The sequence below is a fragment of the Lutra lutra genome, chromosome 7 (genome assembly GCF_902655055.1).
Source record: "Lutra lutra chromosome 7, mLutLut1.2, whole genome shotgun sequence".
In the NCBI taxonomy this organism is placed as follows: domain Eukaryota; kingdom Metazoa; phylum Chordata; class Mammalia; order Carnivora; family Mustelidae; genus Lutra; species Lutra lutra.
Window position 1 is genome coordinate 44,837,602 of NC_062284.1, and position 12,976 is coordinate 44,850,577.

At 46.6% G+C, this 12,976-nt stretch overlaps 1 protein-coding gene across 4 annotated transcripts in view; it reads right to left on the reverse strand.

The window, feature by feature from the left end:
* Window positions 1-1,019, reverse strand: part of DAPK2 (death associated protein kinase 2) — a 119,087-nt gene extending 118,068 nt beyond the window's left edge. For 3 of the 4 annotated variants that reach the window (XM_047738542.1, XM_047738543.1, XM_047738540.1), the window contains exon 1: window positions 899-1,019. In XM_047738542.1, coding sequence (XP_047594498.1) covers window positions 899-970 — 72 coding nt within the window. In that variant the 5' untranslated portion in view covers window positions 971-1,019. Of the gene's footprint in view, window positions 1-401; window positions 584-898 lie in introns of those variants that run through there. The other variant, XM_047738541.1, reaches the window with a different exon arrangement.
* Window positions 1,020-12,976: the final 11,957 nt, after the last annotated feature.

Below are 12,976 nucleotides of genomic sequence, written 5' to 3' on the forward strand. Positions count from 1 at the left end.
ACTAGCCCCTCTCCTCACAGAAATCTGTAGTGCTCTCCCCATCATGGGGGCCCTAAATTGATGAAAGTCTGTTTCCTATCTCCCCCCCCCCGCCCCGATCCTGCCCTGGGTGCCAAGCCTCGGCCAGTCGCTCCCACCCCGTCCCTCGTCCCTAGGGTCAAAGTGCCAGGCTTCAGAGCGCGCCCGAGAGCACAGCGGACAGTCCGGGGCTGGCCACAGAACCCGAGGGCAAGGCCGGCCAACCCCCGCCCCCCAGAAGGGGGTGGAGGGGGTACAGTGTGAGGGACCCGGGAGGCGGGCTCGGGGAACCCGAGAGCGCACCCCGGAGCAACCTGCCCCCGCCAGCCCCAGCCCCGCGCGCCCTGTCGCGCCCGTCGAGCCCGCGTATGGGCGCTACTCACGGCGAGAGGCTGCGCTGGGCGGGCACGGCAGACGCGACGGGGTGCGCGGCGCTCGGCTCTGCTCTGCTCCCGGCCGGCTGCCCGCCCGCGGAGCCGCGGAGGAGCCGAGGGGGCGGAGCGGCGGCCCAGTCCCAGGCGCCGGCTGGAGGCGCGCCCGGCGTCCCGGGACGGGGGCTCGGGGCGCCCCCTGCTGGGAGCCCCCTCTGGACTGCCCCGAGGTGAGCGTCGAGAGCCTCCTGCCAGGTCCCCAGACACCTCCAGGAGTGCCGGGGAGAGCCAGCAGCGAGACTCTCCCCGCGTCCTTAGCGTTCTGCCCCTCACAGGCTGTATGGCCTTGGACAAGTCAACTAAGCTCTCCAAGTCTGATCTGGAAATTGCTTTAAATGAGCCGATGATAATCTGATATATCTTGGCACAATCGCTCAGAAAATGGTATTTCCTTGTCCCCTCACTCCCGATCCCTTGCCCACTCCCCCCACCCCCCTCAACGCACACACCGTGAGAGAGGAAGTCCCACGAGGGAATAGGCCGTTTCCTCCCTCCCAGCCGGGATGCTCTTCTGGGAACATCACCACTGGCTTTCACAGCTGGGTGGGGGCTGAGATGGAGAAGGACACTCCCCTTGTCCCCACCAACCCCCAGCTTGGGAGTGGCCTAACCTCGGATGCTCTCTATGTCCTCTCCCCACAGCCTTTGCATGGTTGGTGAGTGAAGCCCCACATCACCGTCAAGCCTTCCTTAATAAAGAAAGGACTTGGCAGGGGATTCCTTCTCTTTTTCTTCTGCCAAAAATCCCAGGAAGGAAAAAAAAAAAAAAAAAAGTAATGAGAGTGGAGCGGGTGATGGGAAGAAGGAAGCGGAAACAGAATCACAGCCAAGACAGAACTTATTTGAAGACAAGAAACTGTTTAGCGAAAGGAAATGGAGGCCCCTTCCCAGAGTTTCCCATCCCTAAGTCACCAACAGGGCTTCTCAAGGGGTCCTGGAGGAAAAGGTGTTTGATTTGGAGCTCTGCTCCTTGGTTCAAAGCCCTGCTCGCCATTCCGCACGTATAGTCTTGGGCATGGCACCTGAACTTCTCCTTCATTAGTAAAGTGGGGCAAACACCCCGCCCCCCTTATAGTTTCTAATGGAGCTACTACGGGACTGAAATGAAACATGTGTAAGGGATGCCTGGGTGGCTCAGTTGGTTAAGCATTTGCCTTCAGCTCAGGTCATGATCCCAGAGTGCAGGGATCCATTCCCACACCCGACTCCTTGCTCACTGGGGAGCATGCTTCTCCCTCTGCCTGCCGTTCCCCCTGCTTGTTCTCTCTCTCTCTCTTATGAATAAATAAATAAAGTCGTTAACAACAACAAAAAAAGTATAGGATATACCTAGAGGACTTCCTCAGTGTAAGTAACCTCCCCCACACAGACTGGGGTACTGACAAGTACAGATGAGCCCTGTCCCCCAGCTGACCAGAAAGACCAAAGAGCTTCCTTGTTTATAAACTTTATCATATCCCAGGACAGTGCAGACTCTGAGTCTCCTGTCCCAAGAGCACCATGCTACCTAGAGTAATACCCAAGACCAGAGCTGGCTTCCAAAGTCAGTGACAGAGGAGGCCACCCACAGAAGTTTCACCAGTGTAGGGAGACCCTTTATCCTCCGACTACCCTCAAAACACACACACACCCACTTCCAGTTATCTATTGCTATGTAACAAGACACCTCAACCTTGGTGGCCTGAAACAGCAATATTGTCAGGCTCACAAATTCTGAGGGTCAAGAATTCAGACAGTGCACAGGATGGCTTAGCTCTGTTCCGCAACGTCCAGGGCCTCAACTGGGAAGACCTGAGTGGTGGGGAATAATTTGCATGGCTGGGAGATAGAATATTCTGGAGGTTTCTTCATTCACATCATAGCCTGGGCTATGATGAAGCCAAGCTGGAATCAGCCAACACTGCCAGAATACCTACATGTCGCCTCTCCATCACTTCCCTTGTGAGCCTCATGCTTAACACCTAATTTGCAAAAACAACATCCCCTCACATGAGAAAAACTGACATTCTTAGGTTTGATACTTGGCAAATTAGTCGAAGAACATCACAGCAGGAAGGGTCATTTTCAGTCATCCCATCCAGCCTGTCATTTTCAGACAAGGAAACGGAGGCTCAGAAAAGAAAAAGTGACTTGTCCAAGGTCACACAGCTGGTGAGAGGCAGAGCTAGGATTAGAACAAGGCCTCTGCCAGATTCTGTCTGGTGCTCCCTGCATCGTTCTTGCCAAATGCAATTGCCTAGGGAGGTACCATCTGGAAATGCACTTTTTGCTTAAGGTTGAGTGAATGTATCAGACCTTCACCTGAGAGCAGCAACAGGACACTGAGCACTGCACATGGGACCAAGGTGGCAGTGGGCAGAGAAGGAAAGACCCCGAGGGTGATAGCAAGAAGTGCATCTATTCCAGAATGAAACCAGAGGAGGGGCTGGGTATTAAGAGCTAAGCATCAACCAATTCTGCTCCAGCTCCTGCATGCTTCCCACGGCTGGCAAAATAGCACAAATGCCTCACTCTGGCAACTAAAGCTCCAACCTGCAGTTCCCAGGCCCACACATACACCCTCTTCCCTCGTATGCCTGCACAGCCAGCAATCTTGCCAGGTTGGATTATTGGCTGTTCCTGCCTCCATGCTTTTGTTTAAGCCACTCCACCCACCCCCAGTCCCATCCTACAAAATCATATACATCCTTCAAGGGCCCTTGAAGGATGGGTATCCTTATCTTCCATGGATACCATCTCCCTTCCTCTCCAGATGGCTTTCTCCCCAGAGCCCCGCCACTCTTGGTTTGTACCAAATTGGCATTCTCCTTCCCCTGTTTTAGTTATCATCAGTGTCCACTTCCCTTTGCCTTTAGGGCAAGGACAATGTCTCGTTCATCTCTGTACCCAGGCAATGGCTGATAGCCCAAACCTGATAAAGTTTGTTAGATTGGATTGCTAGAATGTAAATAGCAGAAGATGACTGTCTTGTTTTCTGTTGTCTCCCAAGGATATCCAAGTCCCTGGCCCTTAGAAATTTTATGTTGGTTGGAAAGACATATAAGTCATTTTAATAGCTGCCACATAATAGCATTTCTTCCAGCAAGTACCTTCTCCATACCAGGAACTTTACTTTGGGGTGGATACAACGATCTCTTTCTACAGATGATGTAGCTGAGGTTTGGGAATGTTGACTTGCCCAAGCTCCTCTAACTTGTAAGTAGCTGAGCTCCGCTGTGAATCTGTCCTGCCCACCTCCAAAGACCAGGCTCTTTCTGCTCCCCTGACCCTCCTACACACTGTCTTCTCTTAGTGGAAATTTCCAAAGATTCCAAAATGGTGTTAATACAGGGGTTCTCAGCCCAGGCTGCACATCAGAATTGCCTGAGGGTGTTTAATGATCCCCGTGCTCAGACCGCACCCCTCACCAATGACATCGCAACCTCTGGGAGTGACGTCTGGTCATCAGTAGTGGTTAAAACTCCCAAGTGATTCCAGTGGGCAGGTTGAGAACCACTTTGCTCATGTCACAAAGATCTGGGGAAATGAAACCACCCTCCATCAACCCACCAAACTGCAAACACATCTGAGCACCTGCTTTGTTCAAGACACTTCAAGGGACCGTGAGATGGGTGAGTCACAGGAGCTTGAAGCTTCCACAGGGAACAAGCCCACAGGGAAAGAGGTGACCGTGGCAGGCAGCAAAGGGCAATGAAAGTGGTGATATCCTAAAGCACACTTTGGTGCCCGGCAAGTATACAGAGCCTAACAACCTGTGGACAAGGAGACAGGGCAGGGATTAAGATGCTGCATGTGTTGGCTGGGGCAGCTGGTCCTGGGGTCAGCCCAGAGGATGCATAGTGTGAGGACAAATGATGCCAGGTGCCTGCATGCAGTTTACTTACTGTGTGATCTAGGGCAAGCTTCTTTATCTCTCTGTGCCTCATTATCCTCAGTGGTCAAGTGGTCAAGTGGAGCTAAGATTTGTCTCCTAGATTGTTGTGAATGTTCAGTTCATCAGGGATCCATGCAAAGGACTTAGACTGGTACCTGGTACATGGCAAAGTGCTCAATGAGTCTTAGCTCTTTTAATTTTTCCTTAAATGTCTGCTGTGAGCTTCCCTAGAGGAGGAAATGGAACTTAGCCATCTTTTCACCCCACCCTCCTACAGCCTGGCCCAGAGCACGTTCTTAGCAAGTGTCAAATGAAGTCTGGAATGCAGGCTTCTTGACAGTGGGCCCAGAGTGGACTCTTAGGCTATCAGAGCAAGCCAGGAGAGGGCACAGGTGGTTCCTCCCTAGCTGGCTTACCTCCGGGCTGGAAGGCAGGCCGGAAGCCTCCTCCTCCTGTGGCCTGACTTCTCAGCCCTTCCCAGTCCTGCCTACCCTTCCCTGTGCCCTCTGTTCTCCCACACCCAGCTAGGCAGGGCCAGAGGGTGTGGAAAGGGCCCAGAAGCCCTTCCTGTTTCCTCCCTCAGAAGGCCCACTGGCTTTTGCAGTCAGAGGTGACTGCTTCGAACTTTAGCCTTACTGGACTCAGCAAGGCCTTGACCCCACCAAGAAAGGGGCTGGGCCATGAAAGGCCTTGCCTTTTCCTGGAAGCCTAGAGAATGGGGATTTCCTGGGCATATACGCACACCCATTCACTCTGCAAATGTTGGAGGACACCTCCTGGGGCTGGGTGCCATTAAGGGTAAGCAGAGAATCAATGCCCAGAGGTTTATAATAGCAATGTCCACAACAGCCAAACTATGGGAAGAACCTAGATGTCCATCAACAGATGAATAGATAAAGAAGATGTGGTGTGTGTATATATAATATATACACAACACACAATCGAATACTATACAGCCATTAAAAAAAAAACCAAAATCTTGCCATTATGGAACTAGAGGGTATTGTGCTAAGTGAAATAAGTCAATCATAGAAAGACAATTATCAAATGATCTCTCTGATATGAGGAATTTGAGAGGCAGGGCAAGGGGTCATGGGGGTAGGGTGGGAAAAAATGAAACAAGATGGGATCAGGAGGGAGATAAACCATAAGATACTCTTAATCTCAGGAAACAAACTGAGGGTTGCTGGAGGGTGGGGGGGATATGGAGAGGGTGGTTGGGTTATGGACATTGGGGAGGGTATGTCCTATGTTGAGTGCTGTGAAATGTGTAAGCCTGATGATTCACAGACCTGTACCCCTGGGGCAAATAATACATTATATGTTAATATAAAAAAAAAAAAAGAATCAATGCCCAGAAGTGTCGATCTACTCCAGCAGGCATCACGAGGGGCTTAAGGGGAAGGAGAGGCTTAGAAAAAGAGGACCAGGTGAGTAGGAGGTGGCAGAGAGGGGAGCACATCAGATGGGAGCAGCTGTGTGCACAAAGGGAAGGGGGTATGCAACCACTTGCCATTTACTGTCCCGACTCCCACCTGAGTGAGCATGGGGGTCACACTGTCAGATCATGACCCAGGTATTTGCCATTGCCTTCAGTTTGGGGCAGAGGTTGGTGTCATGTGCATGGAGTTCTTAGAGATGCCCCCCAAGATGTGCTTACCTTTAGGGCTACAAATTTCACCTACCTGTGTTTCTAGCTTGAGGAGTCAGGTAGGCCTATTTATAGTCCTGTTCAGCCACTGTTTTGGAAAGTCAGCTTTCCTTCTCTGAGATTCAGTTGCCTCATCTGTAAAATGGGAATATCACACCTTTCCCTCAGAATTGATGTGAGGACCAGACAAAATATTTGAGAAAGAACTGGGTACAAATTTCACCTTCCCTCCCAAAACTGATGTGTCCTTCTCTCAAGATAGTCTGTCACTTGTGCCGTATCTCTCTAACCATGTTGTTACCACAACTGTCCCTGAGATATTTTCTTCCCTTCACCTTCATTTATCCAAGACTTAGCTCAATTCTAGCCTCCTTTACTGTTCAGATATTTCCTGGTGCCATGGGCCAGGCTCTGGGCTGGGCCCTGAGAGAAATGAGACACAGGCCCTGCCCTTCAGGATCTCCAAGCCAAGCAGAGAAGCTATCCTGGAAACGAAGGTCCAGAACCCATGGTCTGGGGCCAGGCAAGAGGCTGGGCAGAGACCCAGAGGAGACCAGAGGTGGGAGGGATGGTCCCTGAGTGCTGAGGGCAGTGGCAGGAAGGCTGCTCTGAGGAGAGAGCCCTTCCTCAATGTCACAATCATATCTGCTGAACTGAAGATAAGATTGCACCTTCCCCTGTTTGTTAATGGGTCCTTTGAGTCACTCCTGCCATTCTTCCCACACTTTGCTGGTGGTGTGGTTAGACCCACCATCAGAGGCCTTGGGTGGATCCATGAGGGAAAGATGGGGAGGACAGAATTTCCTCCCCATCCCAAAAGGAACTTCAGGGCCAAACCTGGTCCCAGTCTGCTCCGACTCCTTCCACACCCCTGGCTGATCCCCGACCTCTATGTAGGCTTGCCCTCCCACTCAGGGCTCGTGCCCTGCCCTCCCTGGTCTGTATCTTCCTCTCAGCTGAGCCCAGGTCCCGACCCAATTACAAGCAGCTGCATCCGGGAAAACAAAGGCAGAAAAGGCCAAGTCGGGCCTTCTATAGTGGTCTCCGTCCCAAACAGAACTGGGCCTCCATCCTCACCAGAACTGCTCTCCACGGTAAGGAACCCCAGGACCCCTCGGCTCTTTCCTTCTAGGTTTTTCCAGCCTCTCATGCTTGGTTTCTGTCACTGTCTCCACACAGATTATGCTCATCCCTCTGCTTAGATCAAACCAACATTTATAGAGAATCTATCTGAGCCAGGCACTGTACTAAGCATTTTCCTATTATTTCATTTAAATTCCACCAAACACTATTATTATAATCTCCATTTTACAGATGAGACTTAGTGAGACTCACAGAGTTAATATGTAGCAGAGACAGGGCTCACACCCTGAACCAGTTATGCCACACCACCAATCTCCAAGTTCTGCAATGAACATTAGGAAGAGCAGAAGTTGGGGGGCTGTGTATGGTGTGACAGAATCACTCACGAATTCCACACCAGGCACAGAAATGCCAGTAGGCTCCTCCCTTACTCTTCCACCTCCCCACTGGCCAGAGGATACAGCTTTGGATTTGAGATAAATCCGGAATAAGAATAACTCTGTGAAGGACACCTGGGTGGCTCAGTCGGTTGAACGTCTTCCTTCAGCTCAGGTCATGATCCCAGTGGCCAAGGATCAAGCCCCGACTCTGGCTCCCTGCTCAGGGAGGACTCTCCTTCTCCCTCTGCCCCTCCCCCTGCTTGTACTCTCTCTCCCTCTCTGACAAATAAATGAATAAAATCTTAAAAAAAAAAAAAAAAAAGAATAACTGTGAAAAAGAGAACAACCTACCCAGGAAAGCCTCCTGACAGGGCTGTGGAGACCCTCAGGTGGAGCAGAGGTAAGTTTGGTCCTCTTTGAGGGACAGAGGGCTGAAACGGTAGCTTTTTTTTTTTTTTTTAAACATTTTATTTATTTATTTATTTGAGAGAAGAGAGAGACAGTGAGAGAGAGCATGAGCAAGGAGAAGGTCAGAGGGAGAAGCAGACTCCCCATGGAGCTGGGAGCCTGATGTGGGACTCGATCCCGGGACTCCAGGATCATGACCTGAGCTGAAGGCAGTCGCTTAACCAACTGAGCCACCCAGGCGCCCGACGGTAGCTTTATCTAGAAGTGAAATACACCTCAGCGTGTGCCATGCTCAGGAAAAAGCAGAAGAAAGAAAGAAAGAAAGAAAGAAAGAAAGACAGACTTTTTTGGCAGTTTGTCCCCAACCTTGTGTTCCGAATGCAGTCCCCAACAAGAAGGCTAGACTAACAACTCATCCAACCCACTTGCACAGTTTGTAAACTGGAAAATAAAGAAGTCAAAAAGAAAGAAACAAAGAAACAAAGAAAAGAAATCTCCCAGAACAAAACAAAAGGAAAAGAAGATGGATAATACGAAGAAATGTTCAGAGGCATAAAGAATAGATCTAGGGAGTCCAACATTTGTCTAAAATGAGTATTAAGAGAGAATTAAAAGGAAGAAATAATAAAAGATATACTTAAAGAAAATTACCTTTGCTTTTTTTTAAAAAAAAAAAAGGTAAAAATCTTCAGATTAAAGGAACCCACCAAGAGCCAAGTTGGGTTAATTGAAAAAAGTATCTATACCAGGGCAAGTCAGGGTGAAATTTTAGAACCCTAAGAATAAAGAAAAACCCTAAAAGAATTCAGAGGAGAAAAGCATCTTGCCTCAAGAATACAAAGGAGACTAGCAACAGTTTTCTCATTTGAAACCTGTGGTTTCAAACCAAACTGTGAATGTGAGAACAAAATGAAGCAATTTTTTGCAAAATGGCTCAGAAATCTTACCACATCCATCTGAGATGAAAAAAAGAATCACTCTGGAAAATGTAAAAAAAAAAAAAAAAATGCCTGGGCACCTGGGTAGCTCAGTTGGTTAAGCGACTGCCTTCGGCTTAGGTCATGATCCTGGAGTCCCAGGATCAAGTCCCACATCGGGCTCCCTAATAAGCAGGGAGTCTGCTTCTCCCACTGACCTCTCTCCTCTCATGCTCTCTCTCTCTCTCTCATTCTCTCTCTCTCAAATAAATAAAATCTTTTTAAAAAATGATTAAAGGATCCAAGAAAGTGGGTGATATGAGATACAAGCAGTAGCTTGCGCTGAGTGGGACCCAGAAGAATGGAACACAGCTAGAAAGAAAACAAAATAATTCTTAAGGGGCTGACACTTGACGGATTCTCAATTGACATGGGTTTATATTTCCCTCTTTATCCAGCCAGTACTACTTCACAAGGTCTTAGAATCACCAGACACCTTAAATGAATTGATTCAGAACTTCTGGGGGTGGGGCTGAGGAATGTGCATCTTCAACGGGCCCCTTAGGAGATTTCATATCTACACTAAAATTTGACACCCAATGTGTATTTGTTTCTAAAGAGAATTATATATGATCATAAAGTATATCTCATTTATTGGCTTTTAATTTTTAGAAACAATGCTTAAGCCAAGAATGAACTAGTTTAACTGTAGTACTGATTAAGATGTAATGCTATAGATCTTGGCAGCACAAAAAATATATATAGCTAACAAATTTGGGAAGTAGAAAGGGTAGAAGGAGAGGCATTTGCTCTAGTTTATATTATATTATTTTTTATCATAACAGAAGGCTCCTAACGGAAATGGCTGATACCATTGGGGCAGGGACAGTACAAGGATGAGAGCACAAGGCAGGGAGAGGAAAAGATGTTTTACAACCTAGAACACCTTGTGCCAGAAAGTAAGGAAGTGCTCAAAAATGGATGGTAACAAATGTGTTGGGGACAAGGGAGCCAGCTTGAAGGGGATCCCACTGATCCAATTTGGAATAATTTGATTATTGAAATAAATAATGATAGAAACAGGTTTTAATATGTTGATATAACATATTGAAAAAAACTTTTTTAATCCATGTGTTCTAATCTGATATTTAAAAATAAAAATTAAGGAGCAGCTGGGTGGCTCAGTTGGTTAAAGGTCTGACTCTTGATTTCAGCTCAGGTCATGATCTCAGAGCTGCGAGATTAAGCCCCTCATTGGGCTCCACACTAGGCATGCAGTCTGCTTAGGATTCTCTCTCTCCATCTCCCTCTGCCTCTCCCCTTTCCCTCTCTAAAAAAATAAATTATTAAATAAATTAAAATTAAGGGCCCCTGGCTAGCTCAGTCAGCAGAGTCCAAGACTCTTGATATCAGTGTCCTGGGTTCAAGCCCTACATTGGGGGTATAATTTACTTAAAAATAAGTAAATAAAAACTTTGTTTAAAAGTTACATCTGTTAACCTCACAGAGATTTTAAATTTTTATTTTAAAAATTAAAATTAAAGCCAAGGGAGGAAAAGAAAGGAAAGCAATTATTTATTTGTTTGTTTGTTTATTTATTTTCAGAGATTTATTTATTTTAGAGAGAGAGAGCACGTGCAGTGAGTGGGAAGGGCAGAGGGAGACAGAATCAGACTCCCTGCTGAATGTGGAGCCCAACTCAGGGCTCGATCTCACAACCCTGAAATCACAACCTGAGCCGAAACCAAGCGCCGAAGGCAGAGGCTTTAATCCACGAGCCACCCAGGTGCCCCTGGAGAGCAATTTTTTAAAGGAAAATGCCAACTCATAAATGAAGAGGACTTGATGGAATTAGAAAAATCACCACTTCCCCACCGCAGAGCAATGAGTGTTCAGGCAAGAAAGACTCATCACTGGATATTAAAACCGCTGAGTGAAAGATGGTCAGAAAACAAGATATTCCCATGGTTTCTAACTACCACGCCACAGACTACTCATTACTGATGAAGAGAAAGGGGTCCTTTTACAATGAAGGAATGTGGCAGATACCACTTCAATAAATTGTCCAAACTGAACCTCAGTAATAATGGGACAAGCTGACATCATGTGTTGTGCTGGGAAGAACATCACCCATGTAGTATTTCTGCCAAAAATGTGGATGCTGAATCTGGTCAAGAGGAAGCAATCAGACAAATCCACATCCTGTGGGACAACCAACCTATACTCTTTAAAAATATCATTGTCACAAAAGAAGACATGACTTCTCTACATTAGAGAGACCGAAGAGATGACAAGTCTGTGCACTGTGTGACCAGTGAGTGGATCCTGGATTTAAAAAAGAAGTTAAAGGGGACATTATCGAACAATTATGGAAATTTGAGTATGGACACTTCATTATGTAATCTATCAATGCTACATCTTCCGAGTGGGAGAATTACATTGTGGTTATGGAAGAGGATGGCCTTTTTCTTGGGGCATGCATGTTGGAGTATTTGGAGGAGAAATGGCAGTGAGTCTACAGCTGCTCCACAAATGGTTCAGCAAAAAGGAGAATGTGTTTTTGTAGAGTATGAGAAAGCTAACCATGGCAAGCTATTAGCAGCTGATAAATCTAGATGAATTCTTCTTGCAACTTCTTTGTAAGTCTGAGGTTTTCAAACCCAAAAGTTGGAGAAAGTAAAACATAACGTTTATTATGGTGATTGGCAGAAAAACTAAAAATACAAATTGTTGAAGCTGGTCGTCTTTGGGGAGTGGGCAGAAAAGGACACTTCTAGTTTTCATTTTATACTTTCTGAACATTTTTTGCTAAGCTTCGATTTTACTCTTGTGATGAAAGAAAACTAGTAATTAATTAATAAAACAAATATGTACAACAGAAGTTGCTCTGAGGATGTAAGCTTGTATCTGTGGAGGCCTCTTCATTCCAAAAAAGAATTAATAAATATCATCTTTAGTGTCCATTAATGTTCATTAAGCTTGTAGACCTATTAATGGTCACTGAGGTTCTTAGAGCTCCATCTTGCTTCCTTAGTCTCGTTTCTGCTCAATAACAGCACTCATTAAAGGGCTTGCATTATTTTACTAAACCTTACAAAGAGGAAAAAATATTGCTAAGAATATTAAATATCACTAATGTGAAGACCTAGTAGGATGTAAATATCTTTCAGAAATTGATGAAAATGAAAGAATGAATTGAATCATATCTTGTTTCTCATGTCCTATTACGTCCTTTTTTTTTTTAACCAGGGGGGTCCTTTGTCAATATACTTAGCCCATATTTTTTTTTTAAGATTTTATTTCTTTATTTGACAGAGAGATTACAAGTAGGCAGAGAGGGAGGCAGAGAGAGAGGGGAAAGCAGGCTCCCCGCCGAGCATCCAGGCACCCCACTTAGCCCATATTTTAGTATACGAAATAATTAAATAATCTAGAAAGTTTCGCATTTTATTCTTTTAATTCACTTTAATCTGTGCAGCGAAATTACTTGCCCAAATCATGCTGATTATCAGCAAATCCTCGGTTGGAATCCAGACCTCTTTCCATATATCCTAAGCCCACAGTCTTGGCTCTGAGTTTTCCATGCTGTGTGAGTGTGGATAGGTCACTCAACACCTTCCCACTATTTTTTCACCTATAAAACCAAGTAGTAGGATTAGAGCCCCCATGCTCGCCAATTGTAACCATGTATTTCACTTGGGGAAATGAAGGTCCAGCAATACTCCGCAACTTGGTAAATTTCACCCTGCAAGGCAACCTTGAGCTTGACATATGTATTCATTGTATATTCTGACTCATCTAAGCAGACCTCACCCTGATGTAGCCACAAAACACTGATATGACAGCCTCAGGAATCCAGTGACAAGGAGACTCAGATGATGTGACCCAATTTAGCTTACTTAGCTGAATCAAAACAGAAATAACATCATCCACCCCCCACCACCACCACCAAAGAAGCACACACTCCTTAAAAGCAACAACAAACAATAAGCTTTGCTATATAAATCACTCTTTGATATATAAATCATTCTTTGCTATATAAATCATTCTCGGGGTGCCTGGGTGGCTCACTGGGTTAAAGCCTCTGCCTTTGGCTCAGGTCATGATCTCAGGGTCCTGGGATGGAGCCCCTCGTCGGGCTCTCTGCCCAATGGGGAGCCTGCTTCCCAAACCCCACCCTCTGCCTGCCTCTCTGCCTACTCGTGATCTCTCTC